General features: G+C 40.6%; 1 protein-coding gene across 2 annotated transcripts in view; it reads left to right on the top strand.

Annotated features, from left to right (window-relative positions):
• LOC126267175 (eukaryotic translation initiation factor 2-alpha kinase-like) overlaps positions 1-21,460 on the top strand; it is a 165,367-nt gene that overhangs the window by 62,898 nt on the left and 81,009 nt on the right. For both annotated transcript variants that reach the window (XM_049972136.1, XM_049972137.1), the window contains exons 8-9: positions 8,772-8,882; positions 19,265-19,424. In XM_049972136.1, the coding sequence (XP_049828093.1) occupies positions 8,772-8,882; positions 19,265-19,424 (271 nt within the window). The remainder of the gene's footprint in view (positions 1-8,771; positions 8,883-19,264; positions 19,425-21,460) is intronic.

The following is a 21,460-nucleotide window of genomic DNA, read 5'->3' as shown; positions in this document are numbered from 1 at the left end:
ACAGGTAGTATGACGTGATGTATGTGCAGATACATACTTTACTTAAATGGTACAGTCTAGCAATGGTTAAAAAACAGTGAACCTCAGAACTAGGACAAATTCCAGGTTGAACTGAAGAAAATGTGTGGCAGCAATTAGCAGCAAGTGTACATAGCAGAAAAATTGAACAGGGCTCGGTGTCATGGGGAAGCAACACAGCTCTACATAAAGAATGTTTTAGCCCTAGGCCACGTTGTGAATCTGAATATGAGAGAAGCTCACAAAGCCTCACACTTGATGAAAGCAGTTACAGACGACGTGTACTGAGCTCGATGTCACAGCAACTGAGGAATTCATCATGTGGTACCAGCACATCAAGAAAATGCAACAGAACAAGAGTCAGATGAAAGACTCTAAAATGTGGTCTCTATGGCAGTTGTGGGAGACCACAGTGACCTCCTCTCTCTCAGTAAGAGAAGAGCTACAGCATTTTATGTCAGCCAGTATTGTCAGACTCGGTAAGCAAGAGGCAGCAGTCAAAAATGTTATGGCAGAAGGTAAAAGAGAATGTTCAAGATGAGATGTATCAATCTTTAGCACCACCACCAGTTGAATGTGCCAGGAAGAATTTTCAAGCCAACTTAGACATATGCCACAACCGTCAACGGACAGTGCAACATCTGACCAATACAGATACAACTAACACCACTGCCAGGTGTTATGCCCCACAAAAGAACAGGCATTTGGAGATAGACAACATAACTGTGTGTTTCCACTGTGGATACCTTGGACAAATTGTACACAACCGCAGTGAAGAAAGATGTGTTGGAGACAACTGCCATGCTGCCGACATCAACCATCCCAAAAATCCTGTTCACTGGTAAATTGCAGATGATGATAATCCACCTGTGGTTTGCCTGAATGAGGTCACTCCCCAACATGCTGTAGTCATGCCCTGTCACCACAAAGAGGTACAAGCTGCTTTATAACACACACTTTTTCTTTCAAAAAATTGCCTCTAAAATTCAGGTGCTTCTAATACTCGAAATTGATATAAAAATGCACAATGTTTGATTGAAAATTCCTGCCAATCGTAAAATGGTCATATATTTGATGCTGCAGGAGACCTGTCTGTATCTGGCAACATTGGATTCAACTGGCAGCAGCAGTGCACCAGTGCAATGAATATGAGTTGTTGGAATTCACAATCTTGCTAACGTTGTCTCCCTTCTGCCCCGTCATCACAAACCCAGAACACTGGCTAGCCTATGATGTGTCATTGCAGTCTACAGTGCCAGTGAAAGTGAATTGAAAGTGATTCGTGTTATCGATAACAGTACAATATTTTTATTAGGTAGTTTTGTAATGGAAAAAATAAAAGGTATTCATTTGATGTGGGCTGTAAATTTAAAGCAATAGCAAATGCAGAAGAATATTGAAACATAGCAGCTGAGTGGCATTTCATCTCTCCACCAACAGAAAAAACCATTTGCTATTAGCAGGCTAGTAAAGAAGAACTGAAAAAAAAGGAAGACTAATTTGCTCCAATTGTGGACTGAATGCAAAATGGCCGAAACTAGAAGATTCAGTGACACCATCAAAATGACATTGGGATTAATGCAAAAATGATTCAAATACACAGTTTTAAGTGAGCACTACAGCTGAACTTAACTGACTTTGGAATTGGTTGGTGCTACAGGTTTATGAAGTGAAGTGTCATGGATTAGCATGCAAATCAAAACCAACATACCTCAGAAAATGCCTTGAGAGTATGAAGAGAAAATGCTATCTTTCCATCACATCATTATTCAACATCGAAAGAAAACTAGTGTGCAACTAAGCCAAATAGTGAATATGGACGGAGCTCCTTTGACATTTGATGTGCTGAGTAACAAAACTGTTGCCATACAAAAAACAAGTGGACATGAAAATAATGCACTACACTGTTGTCCTTTGATGTTGTGCTGACAGTACTAAACTTAATTCAAAGATCATTTTCAAGTGCCTTCTGAAATACTGCCAGGTGTTGTTCACATACATGACAAGGTTTGACTGGATGAGGCTGGTATGAAGTTATAGATTAACAGAATGTGGGAGAGAAGGAAAGGTGCTTTGTTGAAGAAGAGTTCTCTTCTTGTGCTTGATCAGTTCAGCACTCATTTGAAAAACTCTGTGAATGGGAAGTTGAGACAGGGAAATACAGAGCGTTTTGCTGTTCCGGGAGGACTTGCTTCAAAATTGCAACCTCTTGATGTCTCAATAAGTAAACCATTTAAATTCTATATGAGAGAGGATTGGAACAAATGATGGTGAATGAAACCCAACACGAATTCATGCTGAAGGGAGCTTTAAAATGCCCTCAATCAAACAAGTGTGTCTGTGGATAAAACATTATGGCCTAGAGGGAGAGCAGATGATATACCAAATCTTCCAAGAAGTGCCATGTAAGTAACACTCTCAATGACAGTGAAGACCATCTTATTTATTAAGAGGAGGAGGAGAAGTAAGAAGAAGAAGAAGAAGAAGAAAAAAGTTCAGGTACCGAGCGAGATGGCGCAGTGAGTAGCACACTGGAGTCTCATTCGGAGGACGACAGTTCAAACCTGTGGCCGACCATCAAGATTTAGGTTTTCCGTGATTTCCCTAAATCGCTTCAGGTAAATATCAGGATGGTTCCTGTGAAAGGGCATGACCGACTTCCTTCTCCATCCCTCCCTAATCCGATAGGACTGATGACCTCAGTGTTTGGTCCCCTCCCCCAAACCAACCAAGTTCCGATGACAGTTTTCAGGAATTTTAAGGGTCAGTTCGATTTTGTAAACTAAGAACTTTATTAGTGTGGCTTTGCAGCCCAACAATAAAAATGGTAAAAATAATATTTAAAAAATTTAAGAGTTAAGATGCATCTTATAGTCTGCAGTGCTTTAAATGAAACACCATAGTGGCAATATTTATGAAAAGGATAGTTGTAGATGCTGAGTTGCAGGTTGGCCCAACCAAGTGATCACACACACACACACACACACACACACACACACACACACACACACACTCACACTCACACTCACGAGACTACTCTCGAACACATGACCACAGCCTCTGGCCGCCAAGGCCAGACTCAACTAAGTGTGTTGACCATCTATGGAGGTGAGGCTTCCGCAGTTGACAGTCCTCTATGGATAGCAGTCATCAAGATGGTAGGAAATCTCATTGATGTCATCATCAACAGCCAACCTGTTCGGGCACTATTCAGTTCAGGGGCTTTCTTTTCTGTAATTTCAAATACTTACCACCACCAACTAAAGAAGACTGTTCCATGATATGCAAGTTGTATACTGAAGATTGCAAATGAGAAACACACCTAACAGATAGGAACATGTATTACAAGAATAACTATCAATAACAAAACACAATCCTTTAAATTTGTCATTTTATCCGAATATAGCCATAATGTTACCCTCAGATGGGACTTCTTCCAGGCATCACAAGCAGTCTTAGACTGTGGAAAAACGGAGATCCAGATTGACGGAGCTATTATAACTAGCACATGTAAGATTGCTCTGGGTGGTTGTTTGCCATTGAAGATGTTGTTATCCCACCACCATCAATGAGATGAGTTCCATTGATCAGTCTAGATGCTAAGTTAAACAGTGAAATTTTTGTCGGTTGCAGAAAAATACTCAGGCTCACAACAGAAATCTACTGTACATGCCAGTGATGATCATAAACATTGTGTGTGATTAAGTAGAACTTTGGATAACTAATTTTCACAAGCAGCAGTAGCTCATCCCTAAATTCAAGAATGACAGCTTAATGCCACTGATGAAGACTCGTGCTGTTATCACAACAGACAGTATAGGGGAGGACAGTTCTATCAAACTGCCAATAGGATCTGGCATGACCGAGGAACAATATTGGCAAATGTTAGCTATTCTGTGCCAACTTTCGGATCCACAGTGGAGAAAAGTGAGGCCAAACAACCTGGGGTAAAACACTGTATTGACATCAGGGATCGTTCACCAGTCTAACTGGCACTCGTATAGGATGTAACTGGTTGAATGCCATATAATGCTGGAGCAAGTGAAGATGCTGCAAGATGACATCATTGAACCTTTAGAGTGTCTTTGGACCTCATCAGTCACCCTAATGAAGGAGGAGGATGGTACATAGTGTTTCTGCATCATCTACTGATGACTGAACAGATTCATGAAAAAAGATGCGTACCCACTGCTGAGCACTGATGACACGTAAGACTGCTATGAGGAATATGTAATGCACCAGCTACCTTGGATCATATGATGTACAACCTTCTCAGACAACTTAAGCGGAGGAACTGTTCTGGATGTCATTGTGATTTTTTTGAAGACCTTTGAAGAACATCAAAGCCACTCGACAACAGTGTTCAAATGTATTCAGACTACAGGCCTCTGCTTGAAACCGAAAAGGTGCCTCTTCACTATCTAAGAAATAAAAATCTTGCGACACCTAGAGGATGGTGATGGAATGTATCCCAGTCCAGAGAAAATAGGAGCAGTCACAAATTTTCTGATTTCTTGGCGTATTTGTGAGATGCGAAGTTTTCTCGGAATGTGCTCATACTAGTGCCAAATCACTGTTGTGATAAACCACCATACTCTATGCTGGATGACTAGCATGAAGGATCCATCAGGTTGACTGACAAGATGGGCATTGAGGCTTGAGGAATACACCACAGTGGTATACAAAAATGGACACAAACACAAGGACACTGACTGCCTTTCAAGGAATCCTGTGTTGGAACAAAGAAGTGTGGAAGAAATTACAGTCATTGCCGCATTATGTGACACTGCTAGTGAAGAGAGGAAAGATTCCGCATCGTTGAGAACCATAGAAGGCTCCAAAAATAAAGAACTGACCAAATAAACAGAACATTATATAAGAAGAGCTATGATCTGATGGGGTGAAAATGGTTGTTAGTCATCACTGCCCATCTACAGTCTCCTGTACTGCAGTTTTTATAGGATGCTCGAACATCTGGTCTCATGGGACTCATATCGACCCTGGATAGAATCAGACATGGGTATCACTGACCAGGTCTCAACCAACTCATTAGACACTATGTGACTCACTGTAAGGAATGACAGCAATGGAAGCACAAGCCATATTTACCACTGAGGAATCTGATATCAATTCCACATGCTGCAGCACCACTGCATCGAACTGGAATTGACCTCTTGGGGAGGTTCCTGAAGTTTCAAATGGGAATCAATAGATAATAGCCTGCACTTACTGCCTCAACTGATGTGCTGTCACCAAATATGTACAGACTGTCAAAGGACCGGAAATTGTAAGGTTCCAGGTGGAAGACATCATTTTGAAGCACAGAGCACCCATATAATCATCTCTTAACATGGAAAGGTTTCCTTGTTGAGACTAGTGTGAGACTTCATTTCACATTGCAACATTACGCACAATATGACAACTGCCTTCCGGCCATTGTCAAGTGGCTTCAGAGAACGCTTTTAATAAGACATTGAATGGTATCCTCTCAATGTATGTTGATATCGAACAAGAGGTTTAGGATACAGTACTGTTCTTCATGACATACAGTATGATGAAGCAAGACACTACAGACCTCACACTGCTCTTGCTGCTCAATGGTTAAGAGGTCCAAATAACAATCGATACACAGTTCCTGTTTCAGCTGGATGAAACTCAGGACGCCTAAGTGAAAAGCATCACCAGGACCAAAAAAGGAAGACATCTGGCTTGCATATGGGCCCAGGACATTCAGGAGAAATACCGAGAGTGTTATAATGACAAGCACTGCCAGTGAGATACAGTCCAGGAGACTTGGTATGGAAAAAAGTACTAAAGCTCTATTATGGGCCTTATTGTATTGTTTGTACCTTGTTGGACATTACATAGAAAGTCTAAGATTTTGACCCATCGTCAAGAAGACAAAACTGTAGAGGTAAAGCTCTACTAAAGTTCAAGAGTGCAGGTCGGTTACGAAGGCTTCTTGTTCAAGAAAATTGAAGATGGGCAAAACAACTGCAAAGCTCTGATGGAAGGGACTTCTTCAATGCTCATCATAATGAAGAGGATGTGATGACACACCAAGAACATGAGGATCTGCCAGCCCTGCCATACAGAGGACCATTGACAAGATCTAGACCCAGGCCGGTATAACTGACTCCAATGAGAATTGAAAAAGCAGTTTGAAGTTTGCAGTTTTTTTCAGGAGAGGGAGCAATGCTGTGATCTGTGCTTCGTGTAGTGTGTTGTAACAGTTACCATCACTGACTAATGTGCTGTGATTCTCCAGTTCAATCCTGACCAGCAGCAGTTGCTTCTCATTTAATATTTATCAGCTCTGGAAAATTCTCAAAGTTTCTGATGTTTGTCTATTTCTGAATCTTCACCATTTGTATAAATAGCTGTACTCATCATCCAGGAGCTGAGTTCTGTTCTGGCTGTACGATGGTGTTTGTAATAAACGTGCTTTCTGTTTTAAGTGTTTTACTTCATTGACGACCCTGCTTTTGCATTTGGAGTTGATTCTTATTATGGTGTGACAATATGATACTTAATTTGTATTGTGCATCAATGTAACCAGCTGTTACTATGAGGAATTTTCAGTTTATTTCGATAGTTTGTTGCATGTTTAAAATTAGTAGCTGCAGTTTGATCGCAGTGTAAAATGTGACACCTTTTTTGTGTGGGTTGTTTTGTCAAGACGTCAGCAGAAGAAAGATTAAATTTGATTCTCTGTTAAATATATGTGTATTTTTAGTGACATCTCGCCAATTTTAGTGAGTTTTCGTCTTCCTCAGATTTCACTCTTACCACCCTCTGCCCGCACCCCCCCACCCACCCCCCAACCATTTCCTCGACCGACTCCCAACAGTTCCTTTCCCTTTACCTTTACCACACGGTGGCCCGCTCGTCACTATCGATGCCACCTCCCTGTACACTAACATTCCTAATGCCCATGGCCTTACTGCTATTGAACACTACCTGTCCAGATGCCCTATTGATTCCAAACCAACAACCTCCTGCCTAGTCTCCATGACCAACTATATCCTCACCCACAGTTACTTCTCCTTTGAAGGCATTACCTACAAACAAATCCACAGTACGGCTATTGGCACCCGCATGGCACCATCCTATGCTAACCTATTCATGGGCCATCTGGAGGAATCCTTCCTAAAAACCCAGAATCCTAAACCCCTCACCTGGTTCAGATTCATTGATGACATCTTTGCTGTCTGGATTGAAGGTGAGGACACCTTATTCACATTCTTCCAGAACCTCAACTACTTCTCCTCCATTTGCTTCACCTGGTCCTACTCCACCTTCCTAGATGTTGACCTCCACCTCAGAGATGGCTACATCAGTTCCTCTGTCCATATCAAACCTACTAACCATCAGGAATACCTCCACTTTGAAAGCTGCCACCCGTTTCATACCAAGAAGTCCCTTCCATACAGTCTACCCACCCATCATCGTCGCATTTGCAGTGACGAGCAGCCCCTCTCTAAATATACCGAGGGTCTCACTGAAGCCTTCACTGACCGTAATTATCCTCCCATCCTTGTACAAAAACGAATCTCCCTTGCCCTATCTTTCCAGTCTCCCACCACCTCCCAATGTCCCACAGTCTGGCCACAGAGGAGCATTCCCCTCGTAACTCAGTACTAGCCGGGATTGACGCAACTCAATTAGATTCTCTGCCAGGGTTTCGATTATCTCTCGTCGTGACCTGAAATGAGCAGTGTCCTACCCACTATCCTTCCCACCCCTCCTACCATGATATTCCGCCGTCCACAAACCTACACAATATACTTGTCCACACAACCCCTACTCCCAATCCCTTACCTCGTGGATCATACCCTTGTAATAGACCTAGATGCAAGACCTGTCCTAGACATCCTCCTACCACCACCTACTCCAGTCCTGCCACTAACATTACCTATCACATCAAAGGCAGGGCTACCTGTGAAACCAGTCATGTGATCTACAAGCTAAGCTGCAACCACTGTGCTGCATTCTATGACAACCAACAAGCTGTCTGTCCGCATGAACAGTCACCGACAAACTGTGGCCAAAAAACAAGTGGACCACCCTGTAGCTGAACATGCTGCCAAACATGATACCCCTTATCTCAATTACTGCTTCACAGCCTGTGCCATATGGATCATTCCCACCAACACCAGCTTTTCTGAATTGCGCTGGTGGGAACTTGTATTGCAATACATCCTATGTTCCCGTAACCCTCCTGGCCTCAACATTCGTTAGTCACTGTCCTCACCCATCCCTCCCTTTTCCCATTCCAGCACTACACAGCTGTCATTTCACTGCCACACCCAGTCTTTTAATTTATTTTATTTTTATTTCTCTCCTTTCCTCTACTTACCCCTCCCCCTTCCACACCTTTTCTCCTACCCTCCGTCTGAACTGCAACACTTCACTGTCCGCCACTCCCACCATACTGTCCCTCCCCATCCCTGCCCCAGCCTCGTCCTCATGCACTGGTGCTGCTGCTCGCAGTGTAGTTTCAGCTCTCTGAGACTGCAGATGTGTGTGCAAGTTGCGCTTACGTGTGCGTGTGTTTACTGCTGACAAAGGCCTTAGTGGCCAAAATTTATGATTGTGTGAATCTTTTTATTGTGCCTATTGCAACTCACCACCTTCGCTATATGGTGAGTAGCAACTTTCCTTCTCTCGTATTATTATTATTGTTATTGTTATTATTATTATTATTATTAAGTAATAAGGAAATGGCACCTACAAAAGTATTTTTGTTGCAGGAGCCCTTTTAGGTTTAGAAGATTCACATTCGAAAGAGGAAACTGCTTTACAGCCACTAGATGCTTCTGCCACAGCTCTTTCAGTGCTGTATGGTACAGAATATGTCAATGGTATGTTATTTTGATCCTCGTGATAAAACAGTATTTGAACATGAATTATTGCACTGCTCATGCCATGTCATAAATAAATAAATGTAGAGACATTAACACATTCAACACTGGTGTCTTCACAACCAGTATTTTCCTGTGAACTGACATAATTATAGATTGCTTTTAAATGACATTGTAAAGTACAGAAATATGATAGGAATATGATTCTTGCACCATCTAAAAGGGAAAAGTAAATATTTTATAGAAATATGAATTAATTTTAGAATATATATTTCAAATAGATGAAAAAAAAGTGTTACAGGCTCTCTCTTTTAGTGACACAATTGTGATTCTGGCTGCATTCACAAAAATAGTACAGGAATATTTAAAAGCAGGTATATGAGAGTTATGAATATAAGCAGGTACTACAGACAATGACTGATAGTCTGTATAATTGCCTGCATAAAGAAATAATGCTTAGATCCGTATTCGGAATGGAAATCAGAGTGAACATCACTCAGAATACAAAATGCATGAATGAATTACTCACTGTACGAACAACTGAAACACATATGCACCTTATTCATTGCCCATACTTTCATCTGAAGAATATGAATAATTTCTGTCAGTGTCTTCTGTTTCTGGCCCTTCATCCCTCTATAAAATATCTAGAATCTCTTCCTCTGTCAGGCTGTGCATCAATTCTACCTTTGTAATCATCCCTGAATGAACTACTAATTGTTCTTTCCTTGAACTTTTCTCAATCCCCCCCCCCCCCTCCCCCCATGAACCATGGACCTTGCCGTTGGTGGGGAGGCTTGGGTGCCTCAGCGACTCAGCGATACAGATAGCCGTACCATAGGTACAACCACAACGGAGGGGTATCTGTGGAGAGGCCAGACAAACGTGTGATTTCTGACGAGGGGCACCAGCCTTCTCAGTAGTTGCAAGGGCAACAGTCTGGATGATTGACTGATCTGGCCTTGTAACAATAACCAAAACGGCCTTGCTGTGCTGGTACTGCGAACGGCTGAAAGCAAGGGGAAACTACGGCCGTAATTTTTCCCGAGGGCATGCAGATTTACTGTAAAATAGTCCCCCATTCGGATCTTAGGGCGGGGACTACTCAAGAGGATGTCGTTATCAGGAGAAAGAAAACTGGCGTTCTACAGATCGGAGCACGGAATGTCAGATCCCTTAATCGGGCAAGTAGGTTAGAAAATTTAAAAAGGGAAATGGATAGGTTAAAGTTAGATATAGTGGGAATTAGGGAAGTTCAGTGGCAGGAGGAACAAGACTTCTGGTCAGGTGACTATAGGATTATAAACACACAATCAAATAGGGGTAATGCAGGAGTAGATTTAATAATGAATAGGAAAATAGGACTGCGGGTAAGCTACTACAAACAGCATAGTGAACGCATTATTGTGGCCAAGATAGATACGAAGCCCACACCTACTACAGTAGTACAAGTTTATATGCCAGCTGGGTCTGGAATGATGAAGAAATTGAAGAAATGTATGATGAAATAAAAGAAATTATTCAGATAGTGAAGAGAGACAAAAATTTAATAGTCATGGGTGATTGGAATTCGAGTATAGGAAAAGGGAGAGAAGGAAATGTAGTTGGTGAATATGGATTGGGGCAAAGAAATGAAAGAGGAAACCGCCTGGTAGAATTTTGCACAGAGCACAATTTAATCATAGCTAACACTTGGTTTAAGAATCATGAAAGAAGGTTGTATACATGGAAGAACCCTGGAGATACTAAAAGGCATCAGATAGATTATATAATGGTAAGACAGAGATTTAGGAACCAGGTTTTGAATTGTAAGACATTTCCAGTGGCAGATGTGGACTCTGACCACAATCTATTGGTTATGACCTGTAGATTAAAACTGAAGAAACTGTGAAAAGGTGGGTATTTAAGGAGATGGGACCTGGATAAACTGAAAGAACAAGAGGTTGTACAGAGTTTCAGGGAGAGCATAAGGGAACAAATGGCAGGAATGGGGGAAAGAAATACAGTAGAAGAAGAGTGGGTAGCTCTGAGGGATGAAGTAGTGAAGGCAGCGGGGGATCAAGTAGGTAGAAAGACGAGGGCTAGTAGAAATCCTTGGGTAACAGAAGAAATATTGAATTTAATTGATGAAAGGAGAAAATATAAAGATGCAGTAAATGAAGCAGGCAAAAAGGAATACGAACGTCTCAAAAATGAGATCGACAGGAAGTGCAAAATGGCTAAGCAGGGATGGCTAGAGGACAAATGTAAGGATGTAGAGGCTTATCTCACTAGGGGTAAGATAGATACTGCCTACAGGAAAATTAAAGAGACCTTTGGAGATAAGAGAACCACTTGTATGAACATCAAGAGCTCAGATGGAAACCCAGTTCCAAGCAATGAAGGGAAACCAGAAAGGTGGAAGGAGTATATAGAGGGTCTATACAAGGGCGATGTACTTGAGGACAATATTATAGAAATGGAAGACAATGTAGATGAAGACGAAATGGGAGATACGATACTGCGTGAAGAGTTTGACAGAGCACTGAAAGACCTGAGTCGAAACAACGCCCCCGGAGTAGACAACATTCCATTGGAACTACTGACGGCCTTGGGAGAGCCAGTCCTGACAAAACTCTACCATCTTGTGAGCAAGATGTATGAAACAGGCGAAATACCCTCAGACTTCAAGAAGAATATAATAATTCCAATGCCAAAGAAATCAGGTGTTGACAGATGTGAAAATTACCCAGCAATCAGTTTAATAAGCCACAGCTGCAAAATACTAACACGAATTCTTTACAGACGAATGGAAAAACTAGTAGAAGCCAACCTCGGGGAAGATCACTTTGGATTCCGTAGAAACACTGGAATACGTGAGGCAATACTGACCTTATGACTTATCTTAGAAGCTAGATTAAGGAAGGGCAAACCTAAATTTCTAGCATTTGTAGACTTAGAGAAATCTTTTGACAATGTTGACTGGAATACTCTCTTTCAAATTCTAAAGGTGGCAGGGTTAAAATACAGGGAGTGAAAGGCTATTTACAATTTGTACAGAAACCAGATGGCAGTTATGAGTCGAGGGACATGAAAGGAAAGCAGTGGTTGGGAAGGGAGTGAGACAGGGTTGTAGCCTCTCCCCGATGTTATTCAATCTGTATATTGAGCAAGCAGTAAAGGAAAGAAAATAAAAGTTTGGAGTAGGTATTAAAATCCATGGAGAAGAAATAAAAACTTTGAGGTTCGCCGATGACATTGTAATTATGTCATAGACAGCAAAGGACTTGGAAGAGTATTTGTATGGAATGGACAGTGTCTTGAAAGGAGGATATAAGATGAACATCAACAAAATCAAAATGAGGATAATGGAATGTAGTCGAAGTAAGTCTGGTGATGCTGAGGGAATTAGATTAGGAAATGAGACACTTAAAGTAGTAAACACGTTTTGCTATTTGGGGTGCAAAATAACTGATCATGGTCGAAGTAGAGAGGATATAAAATGTAGACTGGCAATGGCAAAGAAAGCGTTTCTGAAGAAGAGAAATTTGTTAACATCGAATATAGATTTATGTATCAGGAAGTCGTTTCTGAAAGTATTTGTATGGAGTGTAGCCATGTATGGAAGTGAAAGATGACGATAAATAGTTTGGACAGGAATAGAATAGAAGCTTTCGAAGTGTGGTGCTACAGAAGAATGCTGAAGATTAGCTGGGTAGATCACATAACTAATGAGGAGGTATTGAATAGGATTGGGGAGAAGAGAAGTTTGTGGCACAACTTGACGAGAAGAAGGGATCGGTTGGTAGGACATGTTCTGAGGCATCAAAGGATCACCAATTTAGTATTGGAGGGTAGCGTAGAGGATAAAAATAGTAGAGGGAGACCAAGAGATGAATACACTAAGCAGATTCAGAAGGCTGTAGGTTGCAGTGGGTACTGGGAGATGAAGCAGCTTGCACAGGATAGAGTAGCATCAAACCAGTCCCAGGACTGAAGACCACAACAACAATTCTCAATCTCCACTAGTTTGAGTAAGCATACAGGGACAGTCCTTTGGCAGCAACACAGAATGTTGTTCACATTTACTGACAAAACAACATCCATAACATGCTAAATGTCCTACCGGTAAATGCTCGCCCATACAGTGTGTGCATGCTATTGCAAACATAAAGTGGGGCAAGATTGCGCACTTAATGTTTAAATAGCGATATACTGAAGGAAACGTCACAAATTACAATTATATTGTAACTGGCATTTCTTCTGAACTCTCCCTGTTGTATGACAGAGTCTGAAAGTCAAACAATTGAAACTGTAATTCGCAATTAGTAAAAAAAAAAGGAATGCAAATGCGCAGTCTTACCCGACCATAGGGTAAGAGCGCGTTTCTAGTGGGGTAAATTTGCACGTTATTATCAAATGAGAAAAACATGTGTGTCATTTAGTTCTTTGTCTTTTATTTAATTTCTAGCATACATTGCCGTAATATACCTTGTTTCTCAGCATATAACAGTTACTGTTGATACAATATTTGACCTAATGAATGAATCTGGGCGTGTCATCAAAAACATGCAAAAATATTCCTGTCCGACAAAAATATTTTTAACAGAGATCACAAATGAAGTGTCCAGAATCTTCATAACAAGAGCAGGATTCATGCCACCACTCCTCGCACTTGAGACATTGAATCCAGTCTTCTGTTGGTGGATTATTGTATTTTTCAGTACAGCCTGGACATGAAAAGTTTGTGAATTTTCCCTAGACGTATTTAAGTGTTGCTTTGCTTTCTTTTTGTTTGCTTGATCAGAATCAGTTTCCTCTTTGGTTACTTTATTTCTTGTTCTGTTGATTGGGATTCCAGTTGCTTCTTGAATGGGGTCCCAGATACTATATCTGATTTCTTTCCTTCTGTCTTTTTTGGCAATCTTTTCTTCTTGGCAAAGGAATTATTTCTTATGGGGAAACGTAAGTACTTGGTCCTGGTTGTGGTTCATTTGTAGATGTGTCTGAACTTTGGCTCTGAAGAGATCCAGTTTCAACTGTGGATGCGTCATTAAATTGGTCACTTTAGTCTGTAACAGTTGAGGGCAGGAAATCTTCCTCGGTGAATATGTGACAATCGATTGGATTAATGCCACATATCTTGAACGCCTTTGTTGCCTTCGTCATTGTGGCTGTCCTTTGATAAGCGTTTCTAAACAATTCAGCGATACATTCTTGCATAGTTACATATCCAGGGTGGTTAATTAGCCACTGGTTGCATTCCTGTGAATAAAATTCCCTCAGTTGCTTGAAAAAGCAGCAATCCAGTGGCTGCATTTTGTGGCTGCTGTGTGGAGGAATGGTAAGCACGTGAATGTTATGGTCCCTGCAGTAAAGAACGGCATTCAGACTCAAATGTGATGAAAATGTTGTAGCCATGTGAGACACAAATCTGAGTTGTTGTATCCAGTGTCCGAGCACGTCATTAGTGACCCAGGAGGGGCACTGCTCTTCAAACTCTCCTTCATCCTTTTCTGAGGAAATATTATTCGTGGAAGAATGTAACTCCCCCCAGCTCCCATACAGCTCCCATACATCTTACAACCGTTATCAGCTGACCTCTTTTTCCAGATGCTATTTTGCCTATGTGCATCTTGGCGCATGTTGCAATCACTTTCTGAATCTTGTTAGGAACAATTGTAATTCCTGACTCATCCATGTTGTATATGCAATGAGGTTCAAATTTATATCTCTCCATCAGCGGTGAAAGATTATCAAAGAAGATGCTCGTTTGCTGTTTGTTGAACCAACATCACACGTCCAAGACGTTCTCTGTGGGATCTGAAGGCTAAGATTTCGTCTCTGCAGGAAATCATAAGCCCAGTCCTTTCTGGCCATCTTAGTGTTTTTGTCAAATTTTGTTTTTATATTATCCCTCGCAGATTAGTCATGAACTAATCTTCTGAAATCTTTCAGAGTCATACCATAATAACATTTGTCCAAAGATTGCTATGTTCGGCGAGTAACAGTTCCTGTTCATCATTGAAAGTTCTTTCGAATCTTCCCAGTTTGTTTACCACAAAACCATAAAGTAAGTGGGGATGGGAGTATTAATTTTTAGCTTATCCCTTCGTAGGCAAAAGTTTCCAAAACAAAAAATATAGAGATAAAAGTATACTTGCAAGGGCCTCGTACCACTGTAAGGTGATTTCTGAGGTCAGCTTCACTTATTCCAAGCTCCCTCGCTATTTGTCTTTTTGACTTGCCATTTTTCAAGCCCTCTTTTGCAGCTTCCAGCATTTCTGGAGCGCATGGTTTCCATTTGGTTTTCCTTTTGTAGACGCTAAAATATAAAAAAGGATTCTTAGAGGACTACTGTTAATGTATTATATACACCTCAATGTTCATAAATATTTCTACGTCTATGAAAAAGCTGATAATTATAATGCACGCGGTAAAATTACGCACTGCACAGTTTTGCCCCAACTGCCATGGGTAAACTTGCCCTGCACTATGACACTGCAGCTTTTGACTGCACATGGAAATGCTTTGTAGGAATATAGATGTGTTAATATACCACAAGACTGACAATGCATCGTAGTACACAATGGAATAAAGCTAAAGTTGATAATCACATTATTGCCTGTGTTATAGCTTATTTCCAGAACTTGAAATGTTAGATGAAAATAACGTAAAACAGTTCTTACCGCATTGCGCAGCCGTTAACACCAGGACAACAGTCAAACTATGGCAATAAAGGGTCAGCCACAGAGGCTGTTTCGTGCCCTGCAGAGTAGCCAACTGCTGCATTACTAAAACTGAGAAACAAGCCTTGTGTAGTCTTACCCGCTACGCAACCTTACCCCATTCTAGTCTACAGCGGGTGAGCATGCCTGTGTTTTGTATGTACACTGAACTCTTAAGTGTTAAACAAGGCTTATATCTCACTAATGCAGCGAATACCATGGCCACAGACAGGGAGAGGGATCTAAGATGTTCTCGTCACATTTAATGTAAACATTTTCATTTAAAGTTATTAGCTTACTGTAGTTTCCTCATTTCGAGCTTACCTATGTCCATATTTACTTTGTGCGTAACATAGCACCTCAAAAGTTAATGTACACACTTTGTTCCCAACTACTCGCCATTGTCCATTTTGAAGGACATGCAACACATGATAATGGGGAAATGTGCATGATAGCTGAAGGCAAGTGTGTAGCACAAAATCACTTGAGACATTGACACATAAATAATGTAGAAGTACCATTTGGTGTGTTTCAACATACTGGTTAGACTTCATGAGCTACCTGTACATTCCGGGAACTATTGAGTATGATCTCGTAATACAGGACCATAGACACACATAGACAGCTCAACTGGTGTGTATTTGTGTTTTATATGAAGTCTTAGCAACATTTTCAGTCTTATGTGACCAAAGGCTTCCTTCAGTGTTTTATCTTCAAAAATATATTTTTGGATATGGGACCACATATAATGTTGTTCATAAAAACAATGTTTTGACCATTGCTGCAAATGGCCCTTATCAGGCTGACATATTTACAGCTGGGCCAAACTCTGTTTGGATGGCAGGAGGTGGTGTCTGACAAGCTTTATTGATGAATGGCCATCAGTAAACAGTGGCCAAGAAACAGTTGGACCACCCTGTTGTTGAGTATGCCACCCAACACGATTTTATTCATTTCTGTGACTACTTCACAGTCTGTGCCATCTGGATCCTTTGCAGGAACACCAGCTGTTCTGTACTGCATAGGTGGGAACCCTCTGTGCAGTATATCCTGCATTCCCATAACCCTTTTGGTCTCAAACTTTGTTAATCATTGTCCTTACTCATCTAGCCCCTTCTTTGTCATATCCAGCACTATGGAGACCTCACCCCACCAAGACACCAAGTCTTTTTATTTCTCACCTTTTCCGCTATCCACCAGTCCTCCCTCGCCCTCTGTCTAACCTGCTGTACCCTATCTCCATCTCATTCCTGCACAGTCTAACTAGCAGCACTTTACTGTCCCCCACCCCATCCCATTATCCCTCCCCCTCCATGCCCCAGCCTCCTTAACCCCACCCAGTTCGCTCTCTCATCATGCACACTGCTTGCCGTGTGACTTCACTGGCAGGGAGTGTGGTCATGTGTGAGTTGTGAGTTGTGTGTGTTTGTGTGTGTGTGTGTGTGAGAGAGAGAGAGAGAGAGAGAGAGAGAGAGAGAGTAGTTTCTGTTTTATTTGTTGGTATCGGTGAATGAAGTGTAAACCAGTAAACCAGTACAGTGATGCAGTATTTTGTTCTTGGAGTGCTTGGTGGCAGTTGAGACAATATGGTGAGCTATGTGCCCTACATTTACTGCCATACCTGATGATGGGACCATCACGCAGATGCTGTTGGCCCCTAGGCCTGCTGCTGTTGGCAGTTCATATAACAAAACTTGTAAAAAAAAAAAAAAATAAATAAAGTTCAGAGTTGTTCCTGATGAACTGACCTTATGAGCAAGATGAATTGCAGTATATAATATCTGAATGTGGCACTTAACCAGTTGTAAATATGTCATCCTAATGAAAACCACTTGCAACTGTGGCTGAAATGTTAGTTTTACAAACATGTTGGCCTGTTCACATTCTGGGAAACATTTTATTCTAGTTTTTAGTCTCGTTTCTGTAGCTGTAGATGACTCAATGCTTAACCTATGCAGTGAATTATTACCTTTACTTTTTCCATTTTTCATATTCCACCTGGGACTTTCCTTTACCATATTTGTAGTTACAAATGCATTTCAAAAAAATTAACAAAATATTTTAGTGTGCAAGGATGGAATGGAAGACAAAATACACAGTGATTGGTTCTATGACAGAGTCTTTCATTCTTAATCTAGAACTTGGCATTGCTGGCTGCTAACACAGTGGTCCTGGGTTCACTTCCTGGGAACAACCTCAGATATTTCTGTGGGTGGAACGGTACAGAATGGGGCTTTGTGAGGCGAAATGAGAAGGCACTTGAATAAATAAACAGTAAGGTTGACACACAAGTCACTGGAGTGGTGCCAGATAGAAAGACTTGCACCAGGCTGGTAGCCAGACAACAGTTTTTTTTTCTGTATAATGTTTCACATCTTTACCGTTTTGTACTGCTAACACACATTTTTCTCAGGGCCGTTATCATAATTTTTGTTCCTTGTCAAACTTCATCCATAGGAAACTGTTTTGAAAACCAGCCTTTCCCTGTGCCCAACAAGCAGATTTATTTATGTTCTTTTCAGCTTAGTTGTTGATAACTTATTTTGTTTCCTCATTCAGAGACCTTATTGAGGTAAAAATCCTGCAGTAATGAGAATTCAGTTTGCGTGTGATGCATAAAAAAATGAGAAACATTTTTAGGAAAAACGTAACTTTCCTTCCAATCAGATGACTATTTATATTACATAATTATTAGATAGAAATAAAACTTTTTCTGCTTCTCTTATATTAGAACGTCACACAACTTCATCAATAAACTGAGCCATTGTGCACAAATGTCCAAAAACTGTTACAGAAACTCACAAATTTTAAAAATTCAGGCAAATGATAAACAGCTGAAAACTCTATCAACATACCATTAAGGAAATGTAGCAAATTTTTGTCTAGTAGCTGTTTCACAAATAGTGTTTACAAAGACAAAACTTTTGAAAAGTATTAATAATTTATTTAGCTTCACATATGAAACACTCCGGGGATAAGATAAATAGATTGTCTGAAGTATCTCCCTCACCTGAGCATGGTCCTCCCTCAGAAAACTTGATGTAGCCACGATAGTATCGGATTTCTTACAATGCATTTTCCACTGTTGTTTTTTTGTATTTGAATCTTGAATGCATGTTCTACCTATTGAATGTCAGTCCCTTGAACCTACTCTTATTTTTGTATTGCTAAAATATCCATAGTAATTATGAACCAGTGAGAAAAATGATATCTCTGAAAGTCATTGAAATAGGTTACATTATTTTTAGTAACATGTTTCATTAGTGACTGGAAATTTCTTTCTTCTTTTTGGTTTCTGTTCTCCTATTGTCTGCACACATTCTCTGGAGTGGTTGAAATAGAATACCCCACACCTAAAGTGCTTAAAAGCTTTTATTTAATCTGAGATTTTATTTAAGATCACACAAAAATGTTTACTTAGTATGCAACTCCTATTTTTTAACCTTATGAGTCATTCAACTGGGCCATAATAATGAAAAAATAAGAAAATAAGCCAGAAGAGCACAGTAATTAGGAGAACCATAACTCTCTTGACAAATGAACAACATATCCAAAATGTGAACTCACAGTGTGCTCTGTATTTGTTGTTTTGTCTGAATGTGCATGACATTTTTCTTGATAATGCTTTAAATGTTTGATTACATGAACCAATTTAACACCCATTGTTATATGCAGGAAATGGCTATTACCTGTTCTCTGAGGAAGAGACAAAGAGGACTCAGAGTATGCAATGCAGTGTGTCTGGGAAAGATAACAGCACAATTGTTGCCAAGGACATTGAAGTTGATGAAGAAACTCCTGTGCAAGTTATTATAGTTTCTCTTTGGTATTGGTGGTAAGTCAAGATGTATCACTTATGTGGCCCCTTTTACATATTTTTCTTCTGGTACTAGACAAGTTTCATTCGGCAGCAATATATATATTTTTTGTTTTAATCATAATGCTGTCTTGTTCTTACCCTGGTGTTCAAATACACAGCTGTTTCTGATAACTGTAACTCCAGGAAGGAGGCATTTGGATATAAGGAAATTTATTCCACAGATTAGAGGCATGACAAAGCACAAATGATTAGAATTACAGACTGTGCATGTATTTTGCCCGAGAGAATTCACTATGGTTTGAAGCCGCCACATGGGAATGGAATAATCCTGGATATGTTGCTGGGGAACACACTGCCACTTGGTTTGTAGCCCATCCACTTAGCATTGAAAATGGCTGCCAGAGGTCTAGAACCAACAAGTTCCCACTAACTGTATCCCAGGCAAGTTCGATAGGCAAAAGTCAGGTGAGCATGCAGGCCAGGGAAGCAGTGCCACCCAGCATTACTCAAGGAAAACTTGCACATTACTCTCCACATTGTCCTGCTGAGATATGTGCAAGTGGAGCTGCCTGCAGGAAGGGTGGTGGCAAAGGCTCTAAACTCCTCTGATTAACAATTCCTGTACAGATTGCCATCTGTATGCCTGAGGAGAGATTGCATATTATAACCAATGGCTCCCCAAAACTACATACTCAACAATTTTTCATTATGCCACTCAATACCGCAGTCTGCCAAGTTTCATTCACTACACTAGTTTCAAGCACATAGACGGCCATCACTGTAGGACAGGTTGAAGCAGGGATACATTTTGCCACTCAGCATGCCAGTGAATGTGTTAATTTGCCTGTTTCAGTCTAAGGCATTGCTGGTTTCTGGATAGAGAAAGGCGATGTAATGGCATGTGTGCAACCGGTCCGGCGCTCATGAAATGACATCAAACTATCAACACAGACATGTACATGTCCATTGCAGTGCTCCAGTATCACACCAACACTTTGGATGAAGCTGTTCTGTCAGTTTTGACAATGCGGACTAAATGGCGATCATCTTGGTTGCGGTCATATTGAGTGCTTCAGGCCAGATCCTTGCATTTTGCAATTCTTTTTTTTTTTTTTTTTTTTAATCCTATACTTCCACAAACACATCACTGTCATAGCAGTGTACCTGTTGGAATACAGTGTCATGGTGCAATAAATCTTATTTCCAGGGGAGAATCATTCTGCCCTTTTGAACTCACTCACATGCTGATATCATGCTCTTTGACACCTGCAAAGTGTGTTGAAGCTTGTTCACTTGTTTGGATTTTGTTTGACAGCTCTGCACTGAGCGTACAGGCATGCTAACACTCTGAAATTTGCTCACTTATTACAGCTCCACAGTTCTTCACAAATCCTTTGAACAGTTTTACATAATGCAGCGTGTCAGCAACTGTTAAATGTACAGAAAATAAACAATTTTTTCAGCCTTCAGTTACAAGGTAATTTTTACTTGTTTACCTAGGTTTCGATTCCAGTAATGGAATCTTCTTCAGAACAAAAAATTAAATTATTTTGAGAGCCAAACACTGGCTATGTCACAGATTAAAAATTAAAACAATAAAGACGCATAATCATAAGATTATGTCTGTCAAAATTAAACCATTAAGGCAAACGTAGACGGAGCTACGCCGGCCAGCAACAAGGACCACACGTGAGCGGCACAGGTTTTCTGTGGTCTTTAAAGCTGGCTGGCGTAGCTCCGTCTACGTTCGCCTTAATGGTTTTAATTTTGACAGACATAATCTTATGATTATGCGTCTTTATTGTTTTAATTTTTAATCTGTGACATGGTCAGTGTTTGGCTCTCAAAATAATTTAATTTTTTGTTCTGAAGAAGATTCCATTACTGGAATCGAAACCTAGGTAAAGGGGTAATAATTACCTTGCAACTGAAGGCTGAAAAAATTGTTTATTTTCCTTCGAACAGTTTTTCAGACCATTCACTCTCTGTACTGCAATTTTGACAGACAGTAGTGTATTTCTTTGAATTGCTGCCCTGACTTTACTTGCATA

The sequence above is a fragment of the Schistocerca gregaria genome, chromosome 4, assembly GCF_023897955.1.
Source record: "Schistocerca gregaria isolate iqSchGreg1 chromosome 4, iqSchGreg1.2, whole genome shotgun sequence".
Taxonomy (NCBI): domain Eukaryota; kingdom Metazoa; phylum Arthropoda; class Insecta; order Orthoptera; family Acrididae; genus Schistocerca; species Schistocerca gregaria.
Note: the sequence above shows the minus strand (reverse complement) of the source record. Positions and strands in the feature narration are given on the sequence as shown.